This window comes from Podarcis erhardii (genome assembly GCF_964252035.2).
Source record: "Podarcis erhardii genome assembly, chromosome: 13".
In the NCBI taxonomy this organism is placed as follows: domain Eukaryota; kingdom Metazoa; phylum Chordata; class Lepidosauria; order Squamata; family Lacertidae; genus Podarcis; species Podarcis erhardii.
This window is the reverse complement of record NC_138502.1, coordinates 11,452,445-11,465,096: the sequence shown is the minus strand read 5'-3', so window position 1 is coordinate 11,465,096 and position 12,652 is coordinate 11,452,445. Positions and strand designations below refer to the sequence as shown.

The following is a 12,652-nucleotide window of genomic DNA, read 5'->3' as shown; positions in this document are numbered from 1 at the left end:
GTTCCCCAACAGAGAAAATGGCATTTTTCAGAGCATCAGGGGTAGTTCCCCTGTTCATGCTTGTCTCCAGAGTGAATTCAATAGTCAATATCTATGATTGCCTAACATCAATCACCACAAGGAAAATCTAGAAAAAACATCTAGGAAAAACATCTAGGAAAAAACATCTAGAAAAAAATCTAGAAAAATTATGTAAGGCAGCTGCTGAACAAGTGTTTGCAAATATTCAACTGGACACAAAGAAAAAAGCACAAGATACAGCAAAGTACAGGTTATTATTTGCTTACTTTCTCTTCCTTATTAGCTGTTCCCTATTGTTCAGCTCAGGCCTCAGAATGATTATGTAACATTTGGGGGAAAAGATGCAGCCCAGCAACCCACCACCGGAGGCTAAGATGGAGAAGATCTCCACAGCCACCATATATTTTCCCTTGGTGCTCAGGTAGGAGGGAATAAAGGACAGCCAAACACTGCAGAAGACCAACATGCTAAAAGTGATAAACTTGGCTTCGTTGAAATTGTCTGGTAACTTCCTGGCAAGGAAAGCCACAGCAAAACTAACAGTTGCCAGGCAGCTCATGTAGATGAGGACACAGTAAAACATGGCCACACTCCCCTCATTACATTCAAGTATGATTTCTTCCATCACAGAGTGCATGTCCACATCTGGGTATGGGGGAGAGGTTGCCAGCCACACAGTACATATGCCTACTTGGACTATGGAGCAGGAAAGAAGAATGGAGTGGCCAAGTCCTTTCCCCACCCATTTCCTCATCCTGGATTCTGGTTTTGTAGCCATGAAGGCCAAAACCACCATGAAGGTTTTTGCCAGGACGCATGAAACAGCAGTTGAGAAGATGATGCCAAAAGCTGTTTGTCGGAGGAGGCACTTCACCTTCTCAGGTTGGCCAATGAAGAGCAATGCACAAAGGAAGCAGAGCAGGAGAGAGATGAGGAGAGCATAGGTGAGGTTTCGGTTGTTTGCAATGACAATGGGTGTGTCATGGTGTTTTATAAATGTACCTATTACCAGAGCTGTGATCAAGGAAAGGGAAAGAGAGAAACAGGCTAAACTGATGCCCAAAGGTTCTTCATAAGACAAGAAGCTGATATCCTTGGGTAGACATCCATCCTGGTTCTTGCTTGGATATTCTTTGTCTGGGCATTTATTACAGTCATTCATATCTGGAAAAAAATAAGGAAATGACCTTTAGTTCATATCACATCAGCTTCCTGAAATGTTGATTTTCTGTCTGAGAAGAAAAGAGCTCTGCTCAAATTAAAACATGTTTAATACTGTCTGATGCTCTGTAATGTGGTATTGTTGCATTTAATTGGTTCAGAGATATTGGTCTGTAGACTGCAGAGCCAGGGCCATTCTCCTCACGATTTTGGAACATATCATTACACTAGCCTGGGTGTAGCCTGTGTAAGTCAAAAGGAATGAAAAGCCCCTTCTAGATATGATTTGAACCACGTACCACCTTGCTACTCTCAATGCAGAGTCATTCTCATTAGATTAACATATTTAGACTATCTGAAGGGCAATGATCACAAAGAGGCAGGATCACACAAACAACTGAGAAATGACTCTGCCCCTGTGGAGATGGCAATCTGGAAACAGTGGCTCATGTTCTCCTGTCCTGTCCCCTTTATAAAGATCTGAGGAATGAGATCATCACCCCACTCTTACTTACCATCCCAGGCCGCCCATCTGCGGCCACATCGTTCTTTCTTTTATCAGATCAAAATGATCAGAAAACAGCAAAGGTTGCTAGGTTTATTGAGGGTGCAATGAGATTAAGGGCCGCTATCTGAACGATAATCTTGGTCATTTGATTGCCCTTTTTACCCATTGTTGTCTTTTTATTTGTATATATTGCTTGTTTTATGTTACTATGGCTGGTGGCTAATGCGAATAAAGTTTATCTATCTTCTTCTTATAGTAAAAGCTATGGTTTTCCCAGTAGTGTTGTATGGAAGTGAGAGCTGGACCATAAAGAAGGCTGATCGCTGAAGAATTGATGCTTTTGAATTATGGTGCTGGAGGAGACTCTTGAGAGTCCCATGGACTGCAAGAAGAACAAACCCATCCATTCTTAAGGAAATCAGCCCTGAGTGCTCACTGGAAGGACAGATCCTGAAGCTGAGGCTCCAATACTTTGACTACCTCATGAGAAAAGAAGACTCCCTGGAAAAGACCCTGATGCTGGGAAAGTGGAGGGCACAAGGAGAAGCGGATGACAGAGAGCGAGATGGTTGGATAGTGTTCTTGAAGCTACCAGCATGAGTGTGACCAAACTGTGGGAGGCAGTGGAAGACAGAAGTGCCTGGCGTACTCTGGTCCATGGGGTCAAGAAGAGTCAGACATGACTAAATGACTAAACAACAACAACAACATCTTCTTCACATAGTAGATCATCTCTTTTGAAACAAACTCAGTCATCCTTACAGCACCTTTCAATGCTAAGTACTAATCTATTTATTTCTCTTACCATCCTGGTTTGCAATCTTCCCCTCAGCACATGGGATGCAATCGTAGCAGCAAGGGGGCTGTCCCTCCTTCACTTTCTTGCTGAATCCTGGAAGACATCTCTCAGTACAGACAGAAAGAGGCTGAATCTAATCCATAAATGAAACAGCAGAAGGTTCATCAAGACACTAATGAATTTGGAACCCTTTATGTTCTCGGTCCTTTCTCTGTGTTACTAAGCTGACACAGCTTTTCAGTAATCTGTAATGGTTTATTATTTTCTTATTATTAGTAGTAATGTTTGAAATTATGTGATGTTCCCTCTATATTGCTCTGGGGTGTGCATCTGTTCTGCAAAAATTGCTCTGTCCATAAGGTACGCTTTGAAGTTACCCTGTTAATTTTGTTATAATTGCTGATTTGAGTTTGTAGCCCACTAGGTAGACAGCTCTAGAACTGATTTTGGTGCCAGTAGGTACATCTGTTCATAGATCCATCAGATGCTTCCTGGGGAAGTGTTCCAAATCCACTTTGTAGCTTCATGGTCTCTGAGCCTGTATACCCTCTTGTGCTGGGGGAATATACCCAGAGGCTTCATTTGACTGGAAGAAAACCTGCCCTTCTATATCCACGCCCTTCCAAAGAAAAACTGGTATTTGATGTGGACCTAATGACCCACATTCAGATGATGAATTGTGTGATGCAAAAACCACATTTGCATGGATGCACTTGTAGTGGGGTCTGTGAATGGGTGGGATTAGGGTGAGATAATCTAGTTTTTGTTATTTTAATTTGAACTAGGATCTCCTAAGGCATATTTACACTGTTAGCCTTGCTTAACTGTATTTTGTAGTAAAAGGGTCCTTTTGTTTTGTAGCCTCCTTAATAAAATATTTGCTTTTAATCCATGTGCGCTTCTAGCAGTAAGCTTTTGGCTCTTAATTTGATACTTTGTGCTTTGGTCATACACCACTGCTCAACTTGTGGCTCAAAAAACAGTGAGTAGACCTGCAGATGAATAATGATTGCTTATTCAATACTGAATCTCTTTTGAATTAGCTAACAATGCAACCCTACCTGGTTAAACCAGCTGTGCCATGTGATAGCATCTTCATCAAGGAGGAATGATTGGTCTGGAGGAGCTTGTGGATCTATCCTCCCAACTCTCACTCGGTGCAGACTTTGGTTGGCGAATATGATCCAATTCACAATATCCAAGCTAGATGCTGCCTCTCCATTGTGGTTGATGAAGACCACATCTCCTGCTGTATTGTTAAATGACATGCTTCTCAGAAAGTGATGGAGCTATATTGAAAGCAGAAAAGAAAGGGGTTTAGAAAAGACTGCAGTCTAATGCAGGGAGGAGCATTTTTTCCCTCTGGGAAGAACCTACAGCAAATGGTAGGGTTGATTCAGTCAACTGTCAGTGGATTCAGGTCCAAGCATGGAGAGGGTCAACCAATTTTCTTTCACACACATGCATCTCTCTCAATCTTCCTTACAATCATTCTTTCTCTGATTGTCCACAAATTAAATATGTTTAAGCAGCGATCTCTATCTTTCTCTCTCTCTCTCTCCGTCCCTCCCTCCCTGAGCATCTCAGAAGACACGGCAGTGGTTTGTGACCACCAGCTCTAAGAAAGGATTTGGTTGATATGGGATAGAGGGAGTGCTGAACATCTCTCTCAACCATTACCACTGCTTTCAATCTATGAATGGCATGGGATCTCATTGGGTTGCAAAGCTTCCATCATAACAAATGCTTTCTCCTCAGACATGGGGCAATAACTGCCCAAAGAAGGACACAACCATCATTTCCCTTCCCTATAGATTCTACAGCTATTTGCAAGCAGAACAATATATGGGGAAATCATCTAGGATACCATCATATCAGTGTACCTTCTACTGTGTCTGCAGAATTATAAATTCAGTTCTGGGTTCTTCTTCCACATACAGTGTTTGAACTCTGAGAGGAAAGAGCAAGCTGATAGCATTTTGGGAACCCATACAGTGCCAAGAAGTAACAGGGCTTTCACATTTGAGGATGTTCAGCCTTTACCTGCCAAAACTCTTGATTCGGATTCTTCCCTCTCCCTCCATATGCAATTCCTCTGTGCCTGAGTCTGGATGTGGACATGGCATGTAAGGCATGGGCCATGGCGTAGACAGCACTATGGATGCTGTAACTGTGGCCTGTCATGCTCATTTCAAAAAGAGACCCAGGAAGGTTCTCCAGCTTCTCTTCTCCGGTGCAAATATTCCCCTCCACCTTGTCTGAAGTGATATCTGGGAATACACATTCAAAGGCCTGTTGCCAGAAGTTCCTGATAAAACCGTCCCCATCTGTGCTGGAAGGGTTTCTGTGCAGAACATACTGATAAAATGCTGGTGGGTTTCTAAAGTGAATTTCAAAGGCTATAGCGCCACTGAATATTTCTGAACCCCAGTACCTTTGAAAGACAAATGAAGCAAACTCAACCTGGGCAGTTGTTATCCATACTTTACTTTTTACATTCTTGGTCATGTCATCATGTTCTGATAGGTATGAAAGATATCTAAAAGTTGCCATGGAAAAAGATTCTCCAGAGGCAACCACTACGTTAGCTTTGCTGCTAAAAATTTGATCTTCTATATTGGCCGCTTGTTGTAGCAAGTCATACATTTCAGATATAAAACTAAAATTGGGGATTCTTTCTATGAATGCAAAGCAGACACCACTCTTGGTAAACATTTGGGAAATGGTTTGCACAAATCTTTCTCCATTTTCATTTTTCATTGCAATGACTCCAATCCACGTCCACCTGAAATGCAGAAGCAAAGAGAGAATTCCCTCATACTGAAGGGATTCTGAGGCTGCCATCTGGTAGAAGGGAAGCCCTGGGCTTTTATCATTCATCACTGGAGCAGATCCATAAATGAGCTAAAGAGGGAATGGAGGAAGAGAAGAGGCCAAGTAATATTTGCATAGTTCTTTCAAAATATTAATATACATTTTGTGGTGAATCCTGTTAGTCAGACATGCCCTTTGCCACCCACCAGGGGTTGCATGCCCTTACTCATTTATACAAAAGACACACATGCAGATGGGCTGAAAACTGAGGTCATCTCCCATTCCTGCTGGTTAAACATTTGTTCTGTTGGCAGGGTTAAACTGAACATAGGGACACACGATGTCCTAAACAAAGGATTGCCTAACACTGCGTTAGAGATTATTTACTGCAACCACATCAGAATTGCAACTTGGGTCAGATGCACATTTCTTCTCTGGAGCGTCTTTTGTCTTCACAAAGGACATACCCCAACACACAGCAGAACTGCCATTTCTGCCTTTTCTTTTTTAAGACTTCTTAGACTTCATCTATGAACATTTATTTCACTTTGGAACCAGCTGCTCAATACTATTGCTGTTCTCCTGCACAACTGGACAGTATCTGCAATTTGCCAAAGCTCCAGAGTGTGTTTAATTTGAAAGTCCTTTCCCCCTAAACATTCACATATTGGGTGTGGTGTGGTGAAGGTAAATAATTATTGTACTTGGAAATACTTGTGAATTTTTATCCTAGAAGCAATTCCCCAGCTTCCCCTGCAACTCAATTCAGATGCCCTTCTCGTTAAGCAGGAAATGCTGCAAATCCAAAAATGGCTGGTGAGGGTGGTGTGCATGGTTCTGCCCCTAATTTCATCCTTGTCCTGAACTGGTGACACAGTCTGAACTGGTGCTGTGAATTCAGCCTCATTCTCTATGCAAGCTTAGAGAGGTATCGTACATGGGTGTCTTACCTGTGGAATCTTATAGATATCCAAAACTGTTGCCACATAAAAGGAGATTTCAGAATCCAGTCCCCCAATGACCCCTGCCAGATTATTTTCAACATCACATATATAGTTTGGGACAAATTTCTCCACCATGGATAAAAGCAGCAGTGTGGCAAGATATGTGCTCCTTGCATTGTTATAGCTGTCATATAAGTGAAAGCCCAAGGTAATATTGGGTAGGATGTGAGGGTCTTCATTGATCTCCTTGACTGCAAATGCCAAGGCCACAATGTGCTGGTAAAGCTTAGGCACCACCCTAGAATGAGATTTGCAAACAGTATCAGAAGGAACAGATATGATTAACAATAGTACTTCCTGTCCATTCCACTGCTGAACAGGTCTTATAATCAGCAAGTTCTTCCTCATGTTTACACAGAATCTCCTATCTTGCAACTTGAATCCATTGGTTCGGGTCCTACCCTCTGGAGTAAGAAAAAACAAGCTTGCTCCATCTTCCTGGTGACAGCCCTTGAGATATTTGAAAATGGCTATGCTATATCCCCTCAGTCTCCTATTTTCATAGCTAAACATACCAAACCCCCTCAACTTTTCCTCATAAGGTTTGGCTTCCAGACCCTTGATCATATGTGTCAACCTCTTCTGCACATGTTGTAGCTTGTCAGTATCTTTCTTAAATTGTGCTGAACACAACTGAACAGAATATATCAGGTGTGTTCTGAGCAGCGCAGAAGAGATCTCTTCCCTGTTGTTGTTTTTATTGGGGTACTATGCTTCTGTTGATGCAGACTTTTCACACATAGCACTGGCAAACCAGGTGTTCCCGATCTTATATTTGTACAGCTGGTATTTCCTGCCTAAGTGCAGAACCTGACATTTGTCCCTACTGAAATTCATTTTGTTTTGTCCCAGTTAAGGCCTGTTAAGGCCAATGGTATCTAGACCAGGGGATTGCTAATGTGGTGCCCATAGGAACATTGGAACCCCTGGGGTCTTTCCCTGAAACATCTGAAGTCTTTTCCTGACATTTACAAAGTGTCTGAGCTCTCTCCTGCAATGCCCCCTTCCTTATTCATGATGCAGAGATGGTGGTTGTAATTCACACAATTCTCTACTTCATATTACAGTGGTACCTCAGGTAACATAAGCTTCAGGAAACATACGCTTCAGGTCACAGACTCCGCTAACCCAGAAATAGTACATCGGGTTAAGAATTTTGCTTCAGGATGAGAACAGTAATCGTGCTCTGGCGGCACGGCGGCAGCAGGAGGCCCCATTACCTAAAGTGGTGCTTCAGGTTAAGAACAGTTTCAGGTTAAGAATGGAACTCCAGAACGAATTAAGTACTTAACCCGAGGTACCACTGTATATGCCGTCATTGTGAAACAAACTTTAGCCTAAGATCAGGAAATGAAACAGTAAGAGCATTCAGCTTCTGTAAAGTTTTTTTTAACTAACACTCCTGCTCAGATAAAGTCTATCAAAATCGGTTGTTCAAAAGGGCTAATAAATATATATACATTTCAATACAATTATATTCATTTCCCTGTTGAGAAATGGGAACTTAGAGAGTATTCTCTTAATTCAGAAGACATTCCGACGTATTTTTACATCAGCATATGTCCCACTGAAATCAAAAGTGCTTATCCCTAGGTCAATGGGTAGAAGTTTGAAGCCTCAGCCATTATGCTGAGACTGCAACTCTAGGTTTGATCATTCCTGTGCTGTAATAAATGAGTGGCTTAGTTCTTACACAAGCTCTTCAGGCAGCGCTGGTGGGGGTTCCTCAGTCAATGTTGCTGCAGAGGAGAGGAAGCCACCATGGAAAACAATGCCACCAATGAGGAACTCTCCTGGCTGATGATACATTTGAAGTGGATGGTGTGGACTTTGGAGCCTGCATTTTACTATGCGAGCCTGACATACATTGTAAGAAATCAGTTTCAGCAGTAAGACCACTAAAACCACCATTCATACAAGGGCAACTGTTTGTTCTATGCAGAAACCATGATTTCTCTGGCAATAGTATAATCAGCTTCTCCAAGATAAAAATTGTCTCATTTCAATGGTAATTAAGTTTCCTGAGAGGATGCAATCTGGGAGTATCCCAGACTCTTTTTAAGTAATTCTGGTTAAGTTGCAGCATCCTTTGTGTTATGTTGCCAGTTTCCAGTGAAAATCCAGAGGGATCTTTGAGGAGCAGCAGATTTAATTATAGCCCTTTTAATAACCAAGGAGGAATGTATGTATTCAGTTTTAGGGATTCCCTGTGGAATTGCTGAAGGAAATGTGTTTGTCACATATTCAGGACTGTTATTTTTAATTTCCTTTCATTAGATAATAAGGGGCCAGTGGTGTATTGGTGAAGTTAGAAGTTAGAAGTTCATCACAGAAGACCTTGTAACCAATGAAGATCCCAAAATGTAGTATGGTGTAGTCAGGATCTTGGAATTTGGCTGAGGAGACCTGGATTCACACCAGCCATGTGGCATGACTGCAACCCTACACATAGTAGTTACTTGGGACTAAGCTTCCATGATTTTTAAAATCACTTGTAAAATATGGTGAATTTTACAACAATATCTTTAGTAGTCTGAAATGCAAGCTTTAGTTTTTAATTCAAAATTTAAAATATTTGTACAAAAGTGTTCCTTTTTAAACTTTAGTATGAGGGGGAAAGAACATCAAATTCAGAGAAGAATGAACTTGGAAGAGTGGCTCTGCTATGGTTCATGCCCACATAGCTGTCTGTGTTCCTTGATGGTATCACAATACTTTGACAGGGGAAAGTCCAGTGAGACCAGCTACATGGGCTGCTGTATTGGCTTTAGGGAACAGTTTTGTCAAACAGACTTGTTCATGCTTTAATGCTTTCTTATAATAAGCAGTCCCCTGCTGTTTAACTCTGGCCTCACCAAAATGATATAGTAACATTTGGGGAAGAAGATGCAGCCCAGTAACCCAAAACTAGAGGCCAATATAGAAAAGATCTCTACAGCTATCATGTACTTTCCCTTGGTACTCAGGTAGGTAGGAACAAAGGACAGTCACACACTGCAAAAGACCAACATGCTGAAGGTGATGAATTTGGCTTCATTAAAACTGGTAACTTCCTAGCTAGGAAAGCCACAGTGAAACTGACCATGGCCAGCATTCCCATGAAGCCTAGGACACAGTAGAATATGGTGACTGATCCTTTGTTACATTCCAGTATAATTTCTTTAGTCCCTGAGTGCTTGTCTAAATCAGGGAGTGGGGGAGCAACTATCAGCCAGGCACTACACATCATCATTTGAATGAGGAAACTGCAAAAACAATGGAGATGGCCAGATGTTTCCCCACCCATCTCCTCATTCTGGAGCCTGGCTTGGTAGCCATGAAAGCTAGAACCACTATAGTTGTTTTTGCTAAGATGCAAGATACTGCTACTGAGAAGATGACTCCAAAAGAAGTTTGTCGAAGGAGGCAGGTTACTTTTGTAGGCTGGCCAAGGAATAGCAAAGGACAAAGAAAGGAGAGAATGAGGGCTATGAGGAGAACATAGGTGAGGGTCCGATTGTTGGCTTTGACTATGGGAGTTTCTTTGTGCTTGATGAAGATCCTAAGCACCAAAGCTGTAATGAAAGTCAATAAAAGAGCAAAAGTGACCAAACTGATTCCCAGAGGTTCATCATAAGACAGGAAGCCAATATCTTTTGGAAGACATACCGTATTTTTCGCCCTATAGGACGCACCGTCCCATAAGGCGCACCTAGTTTTTTGGGGGGGAAATAAAGGGGAAAAAATTATTTACCCCCCAGGCGCGGGGCTGGGGCGGGGGAGGCCCGAGCTTCCCCCAACCCCAGCCCCCAAACAGGCAGCTCTCTGCAAGCCATGGGAGCCCAGCGCTGGCTCCTGCTGCTTGCGGAGAGGTCCGCGAAGCCTGGGCGCGCTGAGCTCAGTGCGCGCAGGCTTCAGCATGCAGGCAAATCTCCGCAAGCAGTGGAAGAGCGAGAGGGGTTGGTGCGCACGGACCCCTCTCGCTCTCCAGGCTTCAGCGAAAGCCTGCATTCACCCCATAGGACACATACACATTTCCCCTTCATTTTTGGAGGGGAAAAAGTGCGTCCTATAGGGCAAAAAATGCGGTATATCCTGGCCAATGTTTGGGTACTGATCTTCTGGACATTGAAAACAGTCATCCATGTCTGAAAATAAAGCAAAAACATGTTTACTGAAGACTTTTAGAGTCTAGTGGTGGTAAGGGGATTAGGCTTTTTTGTTTTATATCCCACTTCTTTACTCGACTCATCAAAGCAGTCAACAACATTTAGAAAACACAGCAGATCACAAAGCAAAACTACCAGCCCCTTGAAACAGCAGCAGGCATCAGATGTTTCTTTCTTCAGTTAGCCCTGTCTTTAGCCAACTGAACAAGGCCCTGATGTGGTCTTTGCTTGTCTCTTTTGCTCTGTTATTCCTTCGCACAAGGCAAGTATCTGTTGGCCCATGTAGACTAGTCCACATTTCCCCTTCACATCTCTCATTCTGTGTCATATTTGCGGAAATGATGCAACTGATTCCCAGAGGTTCATCGTAAGACAGGAAGTTAATATTTTTGGAAGACATATATCCTGGCCAATGTTTGGGTACTGATCTTCTGGATATTGAAAACAATCATCCATGTCTGGGGAAAAAAAATCAAAGAATATGTTTACTGAATATGTTTAGAGTTCAGTGGTGGTAGGGGAAGAGGCTTCCATAGCTTTTTGTTTTATATCCCATTTTTTACTCGACTCTTCAAGGCAGTCAACAACATTTAGAAAACACAGCAGATTAAAAGCAAAACTACCAGCCCCTGTAAGAGTTTTATGAACCACATTCTTAGGAAGAATCTGTATAGAGTTTGGGAGAAATATAAGAACTGCTGGAAATAAAATCACCTTTATGGCTTTCTCCTATCAAGGCAATTACAATTAAAGAGTTAATATGGATAGACAATAAGTGACTTACAGGGAATTGCTGGATTTTACCGGGATGGGGGTGGGTGGGGTGAAACCCAAACTGAAACCAATTAAAAACCTAAGTAGTCAAGTTGCAGACTGGTTGCAATATCATCAGTTACATGATATGTTTAAATTAGACAGAAAGAACTGTTTTTTGGACCATAGCTCACAATTCAAAACAGAACTCTTGTAAAACAAAGATAATTTTTTGTCTAAAACACATTATCTTTTATTAAAATGGGAAACAAAAATGAGCTTGTTAAAGCTTCAATGACGCACTGGGCAATAGATAAAGGACACAATATAGATCTTAACCTCTGGGAGAAACTTTGGAAAAGTGACTTGAAAATTACAGCATGTTATTCTTTGAAAGAGAAGTATTTGAAAATGATTCATAGATGTTATTTAACTCGAAGCAGGTTGGCTAAGATTTACAAGACAGAATCTAATAAGTGTTGGAAGTGTAAAGGTGTGGAGGGAACATTATTTCACATTTGGTGGGCATGTAAAAAGGTAAAAGAATAATGGGAAATGATTTATAATGAACTAAAAAAAATGTTTAATATTACTTTTCCCCTAAACCCAGAGTCCTTTCTGCTGGGGATAACCCAGACTGAAATTCCTAGTTATCAGAAATATTATTGATGTATTCAACATCTGCAGCTCATGTCTTGTTAGCCCCCAAAATGGAAAGTGAGTGGTGTTTCAACTAAAGAGGATTGGCAAACTAAGTTGACAGAATATGCACAACTGGCAGACTTAACATATAGAATAAAAGAGCAAGAAGAATATACATTTAAGGAAGATTGGAAAAATTTATTGAGTATATGGAAAATAAGTGTGTATGGCTGAAAATGCTGGAAGCATGAAATTCAATCTTTATAATAACTAAATAATTCTTGAGCGATATAATACACTGGTACCTCGGGTTAAGAACTTAATTCGTTCTGGAGGTCTGTTCTTAACCTGAAACTGTTCTTAACCTGAAGCACCACTTTAGCTAATGGGGCCTCCTGCTGCCACTGCGCCGCCACTGCATGATTTCTGTTCTCATCCTGAAGCAAAGTTCTTAACCCGAGGTAATATTTCTGAGTTAGCGGAGTCTGTAACCTGAAGCGTATGTAACTTGAAGCGTATGTAACCCGAGGTACCACTGTAGTGGAAAACTGATTTGAATGGTTATAATAAAATGTGCAGGGATGTAAGATATGTAAAATGAACCATGGAAAGAGAAGAAGGGAAGTCATTTGGAAGTCTGTAAAATGTTTATTTGAAATTGTAAAATAGAGATAGATAGATGATAGATGATAGATAGATAGATGAAATCATTGACTCAGTAGATTTGTTCATTCTTAGATGTTCATGTAGATGTTTCAAAGGGGAGGGGGGAAAGAAAAGATAAAGACTAGCCTTCCTACCA

At 41.5% G+C, this 12,652-nt stretch overlaps 1 protein-coding gene across 1 annotated transcript; it reads right to left on the bottom strand.

The window, feature by feature from the left end:
* Positions 1–5,568, bottom strand: LOC309326575 (vomeronasal type-2 receptor 26-like). The gene is made up of 4 exons (XM_081835421.1): positions 4,533–5,568; positions 3,551–3,778; positions 2,496–2,622; positions 1–1,185 (listed from the first exon to the last, which is right to left on the bottom strand). Exons 1-4 carry the CDS (start codon positions 5,367–5,369, stop codon positions 284–286), a joined length of 2,094 nt encoding a protein of 697 aa, XP_081691547.1. The 5' UTR covers positions 5,370–5,568; the 3' UTR covers positions 1–283.
* Positions 5,569–12,652: the final 7,084 nt, after the last annotated feature.

Coding starts and splice junctions, on each gene's coding strand:
- LOC309326575 (XM_081835421.1), bottom strand. CDS start 5,369: ATGAATGATAAAAGCCCAGGGCTTCCCTTCTACCAGATGGCAGCCTCA. Junction 3,779..4,532: donor CGAATCAAGAGTTTTGGCAG/GTAAAGGCTGAA, acceptor CTTTCAATATAG/CTCCATCACTTTCTGAGAAG. Junction 1,186..2,495: donor GAAGATTGCAAACCAGGATG/GTAAGAGAAATA, acceptor ATTTTTTTCCAG/ATATGAATGACTGTAATAAA.